We start from the raw sequence: 15,564 nt of genomic DNA on the forward strand, positions 1-15,564 counted from the left end.
CCCGTGCCACCCAACGTGCTCTAGAAGGTGTAAGTCAACTACCCTGGCCAGCAAGAGCTCCGGATCTGTCCCCCATTGAGCATGTTTGGGACTGGATGAAGCGTCGTCTCACGCGGTCTGCACGTCCAGCACGAACGCTGGTCCAACTGAGGGGCCAGGTGGAAATGGCATGGCAAGCCGTTCCACAGGACTACATCCAGCATCTCTACGATCGTCTCCATGGGAGAATAGCAGCCTGCATTGCTGCGAAAGGTGGATATACACTGTACTAGTGCCGACATTGTGCATGCTCTGTTGCCTGTGTCTATGTGCCTGTGGTTCTGTCAGTGTGATCATGTGATGTATCTGACCCCAGGAATGTGTCAATAAAGTTTCCCCTTCCTGGGACAATGACTTCACGGTGTTCTTATTTCAATTTCCAGGAGTGTACTCCCGCTCACACCACAATGATTCTTCCTGATTTATTGGCAAAAAACCCGTTATGTTGCCCCTGCAACCGTATTCGCCAGACATGGCTCCCTGCGATTTCTTTCTATTCCCGAGCCTGAAGAGAACGATGAAAGGACGTCGTTTTGTGACCACTGGTGAGAGAAAAACGGAATCGTTGAAGGAGCTGAATATCATAACTAAAAGTGAGTTTCAGAAGTGCTTCCAATATTGAAAAAGTGGCACAAGTGTATTATATGCGAAGTGGATTGCTTTGAAGGGGATATAGTTGATGACGATGAATAGGAAAGATTCTGTAAGAAAAAAAAATCCCGTTATTTTTTGATCACTCCTCGTATGCATTGCATTTTGTTGTAGGAGAAACATTGACTCTGACTTAGTGTTTTAATTCCACGACCAAAGCACAGCATAGATCATGTATTCTTATTGTTTACGGTTCTGGCCTCATTAGCCCATCTACACATGTAAAATATGGTGAGAACGATAGACACGCGCGTCAATTGATGCAGGGTGCTGGCTATTACCCTGACCATATTTTAGATGTGTAGATGTCTAATGCGGTCAGAGCCCGCGAACAGACTTCCGGTGTGGGTGCAATCAGCGCGACGCTCAACACACACGCCTCGCTATCTGGGGACATCCGCGAGCGCCCAGCTGTGGCAGATCCTCGCAGGAAGAGCTGCTGACATGCGCCGCGCCCCTCACTCTATCTGCCCGCTGACGTGGAGAGGCCAGCACGTATTCCAAACCTCAGATCCTCTCGAGTGCCACTGTTCCGCACTCGGAGTACAGAATACAAATTCTTTCAGTCCGCTATTTCATTCACACTGGTTTTTATTGTTACTGTCGTTGATAATCTGAAAATCTACAATGGATCTGACGAAATGGAATTTGGAGAAAATGGCAACGAAATGAAGCTTCAACAGTTTTGACAGTTCTGTAGATAGGGAGAGTTACCTGCTTTTGGCTAAAGTACACGCATGACGAAGTGTGGCTTCAACTACACTTTCACTTATTAGATTAAGTCACCTCGTATATATATTGACTCAAGTAGCAGATCTTTTACCGAACCATTAGCCGAGATATTGTATCGGGATTACATTTACATAACAAAATTTCGTTTCAGCTTGTAATCTGTATACCTTTTGCCACAGTTTAAAAATGAAGCTCTATATTTTAGTTTACATCTACTGGGTGGGCGAGAAGTCCCCGTGCTCCCGTTATTATAGAGACTGGTAATTAAGTTATTCCTTACCGATTGTTGGAATTCGTGTTTACATGTTCTCGCAGTCACAATCGAGTTTTAATCTGTAGCTGTGGGATATGTGAGCAGTCATAGTTACACTATTCAGGAGCATTTAGTGTCTACTGTGCGAGTGCACGAACAACAACACACATGGCATACAATGAGGCACGTTATGTGATCATTCCAGGGGAAATTTAATAAGACTTCACTGCTAAAGGCAACACTTCTGGATTGAAAAGGCGTGCTTTTGCTTTCGACTGCTTAAAGACAGGTCGCGGAGTGTAAGGAAGGAGACACGAGAAGAGATATGTGCCGGAGTCTCTGTTTCGATTGGACATCTCCGACTAAGTCGACACCTAAAAGTGCCTCGTAACTCGGTATACCGAGAACAACTCACAGAACGCATATGGGTGCAGCAAGATACTAAGCTTTTGCAGTGCATTAGTTCCTAAATAAACACTTTTCTGGACAGTGTATATGTCATGATTCGTCAGCAAACTAGCTCCCTTGAAATGTCCACTAAGAAGTCCTGGTCTCATCACACCAGACAACTCGTTACCTGCACGTCGTTATGCCGCAAAGGAAGAACTGTGCAATGCTGTCGATGATATATCTCGCACTTTAACTTCGCCGTCTAAGGCGCCTTGTCATGGTCCGCGCGGCTGCCCCCGTCGGAGGTTCGAGTCCTCCCTCGGACATGGATGTGTGTGTTGTCCTTAGCGTAAGTTAGATTAAGTAGGGCGTAAGCAGTTTGGGCATATAAGACCTTACCACAAATTTCCAATTTCGGGCATGCCCAAAAATATGTCAAGAAGAATATGCAGGCGTATGCAAATGTGTTTACTGCATGATCGGGAATATACCGACATACACTTTATACGTAAGTAACTACTTATGCTACAAAAAAATAAATTAGCATTCGATACTAGGGTTAAGGGAACTTCTCGCACAGCCCGATGTCTTTACATCGCAAGCTATTTTGCGCTGTGTGGCATAGTATGCTTCGGGTGCAATTATCATTCCTCCCCCTTAGGTTTCCATTCGCGGATGGTGCTCGGTAAACCTCCGTATGAGCTCGAATCCAACGATGTTATGATGGGCTTTCTCACTAAGAAAGGTGTATGTGGGAGAAAGTAATGTTTTTCTCTATTCTTGTTGGAATATACGTTATTGGAATTTCAATAGCAAATCTCACCGTGAGGGACAAGGGATGTTTTTTAGCGTCTCTCACTGAAGTTGAATGAGTATTTCGCTGACCCCCCGCGTTTACCGTAGGATCGTACATGTTATGGTTTATTCAAAAGAGTGTTTCGGTGCTGGATCATCCCTGAGTTACTATTTAGTGGTAATTGCCTCATCTCGAAGAATGTGTCAGAGTAAAGTACCTACTAATTATACGCAGGTTAGACGAAAGTTTGGCATGGGGCGTCTGGTATGTGCTGTCTACAGGTTGCAGCACGACTTATAGGAGTTATGAAGGCAGCGGCGGCCATGATGAAGTCCGTCATCTTATGTTTGGGTTACGTGTTTCAAATGTGAAGGCACATTATTTTGAACTGCCTCTTTCTCAGGAATACACATATGGAATTTCTTTTAAGATATCTTTATTTGTGTAGAAGTTATGGCACGTTAAAGTTCGAAATTGCACGGTGATCAGTTCTGTTTATTGTTGTAGGTGATCCACAGTGGCACCTACACAACATGCTGCTTACTTCAATGCCCGGCATCCGGGAGAAATGACATTTCACATGTAACAGTATCCAAGTTATTGGACAAATTTCGTGCCACAAATTCTGTGGTGGACAAGCCACGCAGTGAGCGTCCAGTATCAGCCACAGACGAGGAGACTGCAACATCAGTTGTGGCATCGTTTGCGAAAAGTAAACATCGCAGTACACGCCGGTTATCAGTCATATCCGGAGTCGGTCAGCCTTCAATCCTGTGGGCGTTGTACTCACACGAATGGCACCTGTACAGCTCACAATTGTTACATCATGTCACGGAGAATGACCCTGATCTGCGGATGCAGCTTGCAGAATGAGCTCTGGATTAGTGTAACATGAATCCAAACTTCATACTACAGGTGTTGTTCAGTGACTGTAACTTACATCTCTTGATTTTTATCTGTGGGGACATTTGAAATCCATTTTAAATCAACTGTGTATGAGGTAAAAATCAACAATGTAGCCCATCTTTTCCGGTGTACTGAGGAGGTGTGTGCCACTGCTGACCCACGGATCATGCGACGGATCCTGAGACTCCGATTTTGTGTTCCGTGCAATGGAGCTCACATTGAGCATATGCTGTAAAGCCGACTCTGACAAGTGTCCTAAACTTTAATAGGTCATAAGCCCTACGCAAATTAAAATATCTTAAAACAGATTTCAAATGTGTATTCCTGAGAAATTTCGAGAAGATGTTGATCTTATATTGTAGGAATCGTTCAGTAAGGGATTTTTCGAAACTCCATACCTAAGGGAGTGAAGTTGGGGATTAAAGTTTTTCTTGAAAATATGTCGCTGTTAAGGTAATGTTGAAGATAGAACTACGGAAATAGGTATTTAGTTTCCTGGTTAGAAATATAAAAGTACCTGCTTCAGAATTTCTGGAGACTCAGCCACTAAGGGGGTAAAATAACGAGTGAAAGTTTATTTTGAAAATAAATCTTTATTGATGTACTGCTGAAGCACTTTTAAAGCTACATCTATGAAAATTGGTATTTGACATCTTAGATAGAAACAAAAAATTACGGACTTCCGTGTTTTTGGAAATTCACCCCCTTGTTACAAAAACAGGAGAGGGAAGTTTTTATGGAAATACTTCATTAGGAATGCATTTTTTAAACTATATCTCTGAAAATTTGTATTTGGCTTCTCGGTTAGAAATTTAAAGAAAAATACGTATTTCATGGTTTTTTGGAGATTCAACCTCTAAGGGGGTGAAATAAGGGATGAAAATTTTGATGAAAATATTTCATTGTATCAAAATGTTTTAAAGATAAACATATGAAAACGAAGTTATGAAATATGTGTTAGGGAACGAAAGAACTCAAAAGGCAGGTTCAAAAAGACATCCGACTCCAGTTACAAAAATCGCTTTTTGGTCATAAGCACATTCGGAGAAGACCGTGCTGCTATGGCCTTAACTAACGTCAAAAGTTTATAAGATGTTGCAGTTTGTGAACAAGATTGAAATTCGATTAAAGAAAAAATAAATAAAAATATGTGCAGACCTTACAGTCTCCGAGATTCTGCGTTAAATTGAGTTATAATACGTTTAGATTGCTTGCCATTTCTAATTGATAATCTAAAGTCTTATCTTGTAAGTATATTTTTTCTCAACAAACGTATCGAACTACTTTCGAAGAGTATACCACTGCAATTTGCGTAATTTCTTTTAATGATATGATTGGTGGTGAATGTTCCGGACAATTTCTGGTATCCACCACCGTAACTGCGCTAGCCGTGCCATTTTAGTGAACGAGTTTAGGACATCAGGATAATAATTTAATTATTGTAGATTGTTTAGGCCGACCTCGGGGAAGATCAGTTTGGATTCCGTAAAAATATTGGAACACGTGAGGCAATACTGACCTTACGACTTATCTTAGAAGAAAGGTTAAGGAAAGGCAAACCTCCGTTTCTAGCATTTTTAGACTTAGAGACAATGTTGACTGGGATACTCTCTTTCAAATTCTGAAGGTGGCAGGGGTAAAATACAGGGAGCGAAAGGCTATTTACAATTTGTACAGAAACCAGATGGCAGTTATAAGAGTCGAGAGGTATGAAAGGGAAGCAGCGGTTGGGAAGGGAGTGAGACAGGGTTGTAGCCTCTCCCCGATGCTATTCAATCTGTATATTGAGCAAGCAGTAAAGGATACAAAAGAAAAATTCGGAGTAGGTATTGAAATCCATGGAGAAGAAATAAAAACTTTTAGGTTCGCCGATGACATTGTAATTCTGTCAGAGACAGCAAAGGACTTGGAAGAGCACTTGAACGGAATGGACAGTGTCTTGAAAGGAGGATATAAGATGAACATCAACAAAAGCAAAACGAGGATAATGGAATGTAGTCGAATTAAATCGGGTTACGCTGAGGGAATTAGGTTGGGAAATGAGACACTTAAAGTAGTAAAGGAGTTTTGCTATTTGGGGAGCAAAATAACTGATGATGGTCGAAGTAGAGAGGATATAAAAGGTAGACTGGCAATGGGAAGGAAAGCGTTTTTGAAGAAGAGAAATTTTTTAACATCGAGTACAGATTTAAGTGTCAGGAAGTCGTTTCTGAAAGTATTTGTATGGAGTGTAGCCATGTATGGAAGTGAAACATGGACGATGAATAGTTTGGACAAGAAGAGAATAAAAGCCTTCGAAATGTGGTGCTACAGAAGAATGCTGAAGATTAGATGGGTTGATCACATAACTAATGAGGAGGTATTGAATGGAATTGGGGAGAAGAGGAGTTTGTGGCACAACTTGACAAGAAGAAGGGACCGATTGGTAGGACATGTTCTCAGTCATCAAGGGATCACAAATTTGGCATTGGAGGGCAGCGTGGAGGGTAAAAATCGTAGAGGGAGACCAAGAGATGAATACACTAAGCAGATTCAGAAGGATGTAGGTTGCAGTAAGTACTGGGAGATGAAGCTTGCACAGGATAGAGAAGCATGGAGAGCTGCATCAAACCAGTCTCAGGACTGAAGACCACAACAACAACAACAGATTGATTAGTTCTGTTGAGTGATCTTTCATAACGATCGTAAGAATCTGAAGTTACACTATGTGACCAAAAGTATCCGGACACCTTCAAAAACATACGTTTTTCATATGAGGTGCATTGTGCTACCACCCTCTGCCAGTACTCCATATCAGCGACCTCAGTAGTCATTAGACATCGTGAGAGAGCAGAATGGGGCACTCCGCAGAACTCACGGACTTCGAACGTGGTCAGGTGATGGGGCGTCACTTGTGTCATACGTCTGTATGCGAGATTTCCACGCTCCTAAATATTCCTAGGTCCACTGTTTCTGATGTGATAGTGAAGTGGAAACGTGAAGGGACACGTACAGCACAAAACCGTACAGGCCAACCTCGTCTCTTGACTGACAGAGATCACCAACAATTGAAATGGGTCGTAATGTGTAATAGGTAGACATCAATCCAGACCACCACACAGGAATTCCAAACTGCATCAGGATCCAGTCCAAGTACTATGACAGTTAGGTGGGAGGTGACAAAACTTGGATTTCATGGACCAGCGGCTGCTCATAAGCCACATAGCACGCCGATAAATGCCAAACGGCGCCGCGCTCGGTGTAAGAAGCGCAAACGTTGGAGGACTGAAAGTGGAAAAACGTTGTGTAGAGTGACGAATCGCGGTACACAGTGTGGTGATTCGATGACAGAGTGTGGGTATGACGAATAGCTGGTGGACGTCATCTGCCAGAGTGTGTAGTGCCACCAGTAAAATTCGGAGGTGTTATGGTGTGGTCGGGTTTTCTATGAAAGGGGCTTGCACCCCTTGTTATTTTGCGTGGCACTATCACAGCGCAGGCCTACATTGATATTTTAAGCAACTTCTTTCTTCCCACTGTTGAAGAGGAATTCGGGGATGGCGACTGCGTTTTTCAACACGATCGAGCACCTGTTCATAATGCAAGGCCTGTGGCGGAGTGGTTACACGACAATAACAACCCTGTAATGGATTGGCCTGACAGGGTCCTGACTTGAATCCTATAGAACACCTTTTGGATGTTTTGAGACGCCGACCCCTAGCCTTCAGTTCGTCGGTGTCAGCAATTGGTGTGACGAAGACTCTGTCCTTGATATAGTTCCAGAGAAAAAAGTCAAGAGGCGTAATGTCTGGAGAGCGGGGTGGCCAGTGTGTTGGATTGGAAGGAACGGTCCAACACCCTGGCCACCCCGCTCCCCAGACATTACGCCCCTTGACTTTTTTTCTGGGACTATATCAAGGACAGAGTCTTCATCACACCAGTTGCTGACATCGACGAACTGAAGGCTAGGGTACAAGCTGCTGTTGGTACTGTGACAGAACACATGTTACGAAACACCTGGCGGGAAGTGGAATACCGACTCGACATTCTCCGAGCTACCAAGGGAGCACATGTTGAGGTTTACTAACGTAAGTGGTCTTAAAATAAACTAGTAACACTAACCTATGTAATGGTATAAAATGTAACTTATTATGTCCAAAGGTTATACTGTTATAATTTTTTTTTATAATCAGGGCAAGACTTTGTGCTCACCCTATATTATTTTCCGCAGGAAGTGTGATGTATTGCTGTTCACGTAGGAGCAATGTGGTTTGCTGATTTAAGTTTTATGCAAAAGAACTGGTAATGAATTCTCCTCGTCTTATGGTGTGGATTGGCACATCGTCACGATACCTGTTCCGACCACATTTTTTGATGGGTTCCGGTACGCTAATACTAATTTTTATTTGGACATGTTACAAACGTGTCAATATTTCAGTCTAACGAGGAGTGGCCACGACGCTGGGATCATGGATTTACTTCAGACTTTGTACGCCTTTCGTTGGCCATTAAAACAACATAATGTGCAAGTAGAAAGCTGCACTACTCTGGCAATTCCGAAAAAATAGCAAGAGAAGTTTTACGCGTCTGTTATGCAACTGACGTATCCGTGCAAAACTGCTGGCCACAAAAAGTAGTTGTAATCAAGTGGCCAATGGAAAACAGGTCAACCACTTTCGTTTGCACCGCATCTGCCTCGCTGACACACTCCTGTGCAGACGACACAGACGCTCATCGAGCCCCAGGAGTCTCATATGGTCCGTCGTCGAAGTATGGTGGCTCGCGCAGCGTATCTTGGCTTTCCTTACCCGACTAACACCTTCTCAGATCACTTTCCAGACGCTTTTATTCCCAGCTGTGATTCTTTACACCACAGCGAAAACTAACGCTGTTAATGGGATACACATGCATACGGTACGCTACCTTTTTGGCCCCAACAAGAAATCAGAACTGGGTTATTGGATGTACATTAACGATCGACACTGTGCACTTGTTCGCAACCCCAGATACAAGCACGTCTTTTCCAGTTTTCTATGGAGCACATTTCACGACCCGCCTTCCAGCTGGAACGTCTGAGCCATGAGATGCTGATGCTTATTTTGCCAGTATGATGCTCTGAATGCACTAAAAACTGAATCTCGATTAAAATTTCGAGAAGACACATTTGGATGTCCCGTCAGTCCGAAGGCGCTAGCGACTCCTGGAATTCTGGTACGTAGAATAATTAAAAATAATGTTAAAAAATAACTAAATAAATAAACGGAAAAGTACATAACAAAAAAGAACAAAAACAAAAAAAGGAAAAAAGGAAAATAAAATAAACTAAAGAAAAAAAACTGCACAAATACGTCAATTTTCATCGCTACTCTGTATGTCCTTCCCCCCTACTTTCTTCCTTTCCTACACCCTTTTAGTAATAGGTTAGTTGTTTTGGGGTGGGCGTAGATAGGCGCCAACGCCTGAAGAGGTACAATTTCTTTTTTTGTTAGGGCACAAGTGACGGTGGCTCAAATGTTCAAAAGTGTGTGAATTTCTAAGAGACCAAACTGCTGAGGTCATCGGTCCCTGGACTTACACACTACTTAAACTAACTTATACTAAGAACAACACACACACCAATGCCCTAGGAAGGACTCGAACTTTCGGCGGGAGTGTGACGGTGACAAGTAGATCTTTTTTTTGTAATTTCCCTTTCCAGTCCAGAGGCGAAAAAAATGGGGTAGCGTCTAAAAAATAAATTAAAATTATTTAGTTAAAAAAATGGATAGCGTTCTTGCATTGCGAGAGAATCATGTTCGAGGCGACGGTTCGAGTCCTACTGACACGTTTTATCTAATCCATACTTTTTTCATTACTGGTCACATTATTTAATGTTCATGACATTTGAGAGGTAATTAAATGAAAGAAACCTACGTGTATTTTCAAGAAGTTGTAGTGAATTTCATGTTATTTTACTACTTACTATTTGTAATTAAATTTTCAAGGACGAGGGACAGGCTTGGAAAGTACAATCAAACCTCAATAAATAATGATGCGAATGGTGTTATTCACAATTATTAATATAGTAAGTCACAATATGCCAGACCACAAGATTAATGTACAATTACTCGTCGGATGAGCTCTCGACATCACATGTTACAGGATGGTATTTGTCATGCAGACATGGAAAACACTACCAAGGGTGTAGAAAGTTTGAAGTAAATGTGTGATCCTAACGTCGTGGGCTCCCCTTGTAAGACAAGGGAATTATGGATCATGTGTGGAGCTCAAACACACATCGCTGTTTAGGAGCGTGAGTTTCTTGACGGAGTGGCCGTGGTTAACCAACATCTACATTTCCGTTGAAACGCTCAGTGCGAAGCCAAGACCTTACCGTGTTGGACAACTCATTAGGTGAATAATCATGTCCTATGTGCCTCAACGTCGCTACAAGAATAATGATGAACTGCGCTAGGTATATACTCTATACTGTTTCGACCTTAGGTTATGAGGACTTCTCGGACATAACGTAAGCAGCTGAATTATAAAACGATTCCCATGAAAAAATGTGATCGAATCAGCAACACTGATACCGGTATTTTTGGCATGTACTACTCATTTATGCTAACATCAAGGACTGTATGCAGAGAAAAATCCCACACCAGGGAATAAGGGTGACAGTTGGCAGTTCAACAACTCACTCAATAGAATTCACGAATTCGGCACTTGAGGAGCACAGATTTACTATTAGTCGCAGAATGCTTAGAGATAAAAATTTGCGTCGAAGTAGCAATCGGAAACACTGTTCCCCGATTTGTAATTCTATACGAAAGCATTAGAATCAGAAACTGCGCAGAAAATATTGCAGACTTTTCCACTACTTACATGCACAGCAGAGTAATATAGACGGCATTTACGAAAGAAAAACATATTCGCTCGAAAACCAGTCTATGGTTTCTGCAGCCCATCCAAATCAATGTGTGGTATCAAAAGTGCTTACAGTACGTACCAACTGCTGTAAGTTGAGCTGCGACCTGTAAATCACGTCATCGGAGAGTAGCTACTGGCATCTCCCCAGTTCTAAGTAATTCAGACGGTTTAGGGGACAAATACCAGTACACAGCAACCAAATTGTGAAAACTAACATAAGGCATCGTAGTTATCCAATAATCTTTGACAGAACGGAAAATGCATTCTCCTCATAGTCCTTGCGACACTTACCCAGCAGCAGCGAAGCCAGACACAACCGATTCCCGCGACCGCACATCTTCATCTGAGTTCGCGACTTCCGCCCTGCTATCGCTGCCGCCTCTGTGCGCGTAAAAGAATGCCATACAGTGCGGAGTTCTTTGTTTCATTCTGTATAGAAAACCGTTCCCATTCCTAAATACTTTGACTCGTTTATTCCGCTTGTAATGCAATTCTTTGCGTACCATATTAAGTCTAAACCACCGATGACAGCCAAGAGCACGTATGGGTACATATTTCCACCGCCATCTATATAACTGTTTGTGTCTTCAGTGCTTTGACTGGCTTGATGCGGCCTGCCACGACTTTCCTTCCTGTCCCAATCAAAGGGTGGCACTTAACCCTGCGTCCTCAATTATTTGCTGGATATATTCCAGTCTCTGTCTTTCCCTACAGTTTTTACACTCTAAGAGCTCCCTACAGTACCATGGAAGCTATTCACTGATGTTTTAACACACGCTCTATCGTTATGATCCGTTTTCATATCAATGTTTTCGATATTTTCCTTTCTTGCCTCAGTTTGCGGAGACCCACCCCATTTTCATCTTATCAGACCAAGTAATTTACAGCATCCTTCTATTGCACCGTATCTCAAGTGCTTCGATTCTCATATTTCCAGGTTTTCTCAAAAGTTCCAAAGTCATTTCCATGTGACGCTGTACTCCAGACGTGCATTTTCAGAAATTCCTTCTTCAAATTGAGGCCAATATCCGACACTAGTAGAGAATTTTGACCTGGAATGCCCTCTTTGCCCGTGCTAGTATGCTTGTGAAGTCCTCTTGCTTCGAAGTCAGCAAAATTCCTTCACTTCTTCTACTTCGTGGTCCCAGTTTTGATGGTAATTTTATCACTACTCTCGTTTCTGCTACTCCTCACTATTTTCGTATTCCTTCGGTTCACTCTCAATCCAAAGAGTGTGTCGTAAGACTGTTCATTCCATTCAACGTATCCTGCAAATATTCCTCACTTTCACTGAGGAGAGCAATGATATCAGCGAATCTTTTCGTTTATGTTTTTTTAACCTAGAATTTTAATCCCACTCTTGAACCTTTCTTTTAATTCCGTCATTGCTTCCTCGACGTTCAGACTGAATACTCTTTTCAATCCGAGCACTTCGTTCTTGGTCCTCTATTCTTCTCGGTTCTCCTAATTTTTGTATATTACCCGCCTTTCCTTACTTATCCCTAATCTCGAGTGATTACGCTGAGTTATGTTTCACCCTGTTTCCAGAATAAATCTTCAAAGTAGTAATTAATTTCGAGTTTCCATCCCGTAGTTTGTACCTGGAACACAACTAAGCTATCAAAAGCGCTGCCATGTGTCAAATTTCCTTGAATCGACTGTAGGAGTGTCTTAAGTCATGGAGGTAAAAAAATAGAGGTGGCATTACGACATAAACTTGAAGCCGATGTCCTCCATCTTAACTTGCCCAAAACATTAGGTTCAACGCAGTGACACTTCCACATGATGCCACTCTGTGTCGTATTATTAGAGCAAATACCCATTCAAGAACAGAAAACTTTCAAAATTGCCTTACTGAAATTATTTTATTCACGTAAGCTCTATAATTTATAGTACTTAAAACAGTTTTTGCGACAGAAATAATGAACAGAAACACTTGTAAACAGTATCCTGCTAGTTTTGTGGGCTACTTAAAATGGTGCCCACTCTGGCTCCAAAACAACCTACAGTGTAAGTATGTAGCGCCAGCTTCCTTCTTTTCTTATATACTTGGTCTTAGTAGTAAACAATAAATGTTAAAAACGTCTACCACGCTGCGGCATTTTTCACATATTTCAGTGTTCATGACGTCATATCTCTTGTAGTATGTGTGAAAGAATGGTATATTTTGTAACGTAGCTACAGCCAATATTGCCTATTTCTTGATGATTGAATATTGCCTATGTTCGACTATGAAACTGGACTCGATAAGAAACCTGAGCTATCAGTAAACGGAATCTAACCTGCATAACACTATGTGCATGTTGTATGAGTGTCAGTTTCACTGTCATTTAAGCCCTCAACAGATCGTTACATGAAAACCTTAAAACTAACACTTTGATAAGCTATCTGACTGCGTTTTTGAACAAGAATTTACAAGTGATACAGAATCTGACTTGTGCAACGGAATTTACTGGACTAGAGTACATGACATGTTGTGGTGTGTCAGTATCTCTGTTTTGGCCCTAAGTTTTGGACTCATCTCTTCAGATGACTGCCTATTTCCTCGTGGTTTACAGCAATGCGCAGCAGCATGCAGCAGCAGCACCGGCTAAAGATTACTGTTACTAAGAATGAATTTAATGAAAAGGAGTTTCCTTGGGTCATGTTAATTACTAAATAACTTTTGAGAAGGGATTTCATTAATTAAGTCTATTTAAAATTTCAGAATCATCATGAAAAATTATTAATAATGACAATGACAAATGACATATGTGTCAATAATGGCTGAATGAGAGATTAACAAATTATTTCAAATTCTGAGTTACGTTAACGTTCAGTAACCACAACATATTATTTAGATGTGGAGAATAATTATTATTATGTGGAGGATATGGAGGCTTCCAGGGGCGCCGACTTATAAAAATATTGGGGCTGCCCATACTAGATGAAAAATAGTGAGTTTTAAAGTTTTTTAAGCATTTTAGAGTTATATGGTAACATTAGAACCCCGAAAACTGAACTCTCGAGAACTCGACACTTAGGGAAACTCGACAAGCCTGAGACATTTTTTGGCTTTGGAAAAAGAAACAAAACATAAACATGCTCGGTATTTTCGTAAAAAGCTTATTTGATTTACAGTAATAACCATGCTTATAGACTATTACAGAGTAGTGAATATATAGCTCCGAAAATACTGAAATTATATTTAAATAAATCCTAAACTATCATTAAAAGAATAAAACATAAAATATTGCTGTCGCACAGTAATAGCACTTTGATTAATAAGTGAAATAGCTAATTTAAGCTTACATTGAATAAGGCTCAGGGTTCATTAAATAAAAATAATATCTCAAAGTTAATAAAGTTCATATAGAATGTCTAATACTTTCAGACAAAAAGTATGTAAATAGCGGGTTTTGATTGGGTCTTACACAATAAAAATATTTACATATTTGAAAATAACTAATACTGTACTATAGTAATACAGTACTAAACTAGTACTAATATTTCGAAACTGAAAATTTAACATTATGTATGTATTTAATTCTCTACTTTATAAAGATTTTTAATATTTCTCTAAATGCCATTATTAGGGCTAGAGTGTCTGTAGCAAGGTGCAAATGTTGACCGTCTGACTGGATTACTGAATATGAAGTCGCTGATGACTGGTCGGATATCCAATTCATCCAAAACATCTCAGTGGGCATGAAACACCCAAGTTGTTCTATCGCTTCTGTCCCATTGTTGATCGGAGATATGACTTCAGACGTCTAAGGGGTTAAATGGATGTTCTGCTGTTGCTGTCATGATTGGGACTACTTGAAGAAGCTTAATGAACTTAACTACTTCATATATGATTTCTCCAACTGCAGGCTCTTGTGTAATGTACTTTCGTACATCTCGCATGGTTTTTGAAACCATTTGTTACATGACAGTAGGGGATATGCGTTCCAAGTTTGGTTTAAATCAGTCCAGTGGTTTAGGAGGAGAAGTAAATGAGCTTCATGATTAGTATCCCACAGTACCAAGCATCTGATGTGCTGTGCAGTCAATAAGGCATCATGCACTTTCGGTGCATGACACGAAGATACAGTAAATACATATTCATTTCTAGTCGTTCGGCGAAGTGGGAATTTAGTGTGCAGGTAAGCATGAAAAGCATTAATATGCCTCACTGTTAGCTTTGAAACTCAGTACTTAAGTTTTGAGACTATAAAGGCTCTATCGGCGACATAGCATGTCATATTTTATTCCCAAAAAATGAAGTTCCTGACTTTCGCGAGAGCTGCAGTGCACCGTTTGTATAAAACTTAGTAGTAAAAAGCAGCTTCAGATGGTATAAGGTTAGTAAAAAGCATCTTCAGATGGTATAAGGTTTGGTCTATCTATTTTTGACTGCGTTAGTAAATACAGGTTCTCAGACATTAATAATTATCTAGTAGAAAACCAGGCGTAATTCCAATTAAGGAAACTAACCACAGTTCATTGGAAGGAAGGGGAATTTGGTTTTGGAGTCCCGTCGACGACCAGTCCATAAGAAACGAAGCAGAAGCTCAAACGCGGAAAGTGTTGAGAAAGTAATCGGCCGTGATGTTTAAAAGACAGCATCTCCACATTTGCCACAAGAGATTCAGGGGAATCGCAGAAAATGGAAATATGATTGGGCGGACATCTGAATCGTCTCTTCCCGAATACTAGTGTAGTTCAATAGCACTGCGCCGCCTCGCTCACCAAGTTTACAGGATGCAGCCGATAGGTTAATTGCCCAATGGAAGTTAAAAAGGAGTGGTATGGCCACCACAACATGTCGTGTCTAAAACTATTATTTACTTTAATTATATGCAGCAGTAATTGACTCAGTCTCGATTCACTGACAAGGTACCAACAAGAATCGAATTCTGTTGCTAGCTGTGCACGTACGTTCCTT

General features: G+C 41.1%; 1 protein-coding gene across 1 annotated transcript in view; it reads right to left on the minus strand.

Moving 5' to 3' along the window:
* LOC126258948 (proclotting enzyme-like) overlaps positions 1 to 11,005 on the minus strand; it is an 81,529-nt gene extending 70,524 nt beyond the window's left edge. The window contains exon 1 of the mRNA XM_049955682.1: positions 10,947 to 11,005. Coding sequence (XP_049811639.1) covers positions 10,947 to 10,998 — 52 coding nt within the window. The 5' untranslated portion in view covers positions 10,999 to 11,005. The remainder of the gene's footprint in view (positions 1 to 10,946) is intronic.
* Positions 11,006 to 15,564: the final 4,559 nt, after the last annotated feature.

The sequence above is a fragment of the Schistocerca nitens genome, chromosome 1 (genome assembly GCF_023898315.1).
Source record: "Schistocerca nitens isolate TAMUIC-IGC-003100 chromosome 1, iqSchNite1.1, whole genome shotgun sequence".
Classification (NCBI taxonomy): Eukaryota; Metazoa; Arthropoda; class Insecta; order Orthoptera; family Acrididae; genus Schistocerca; species Schistocerca nitens.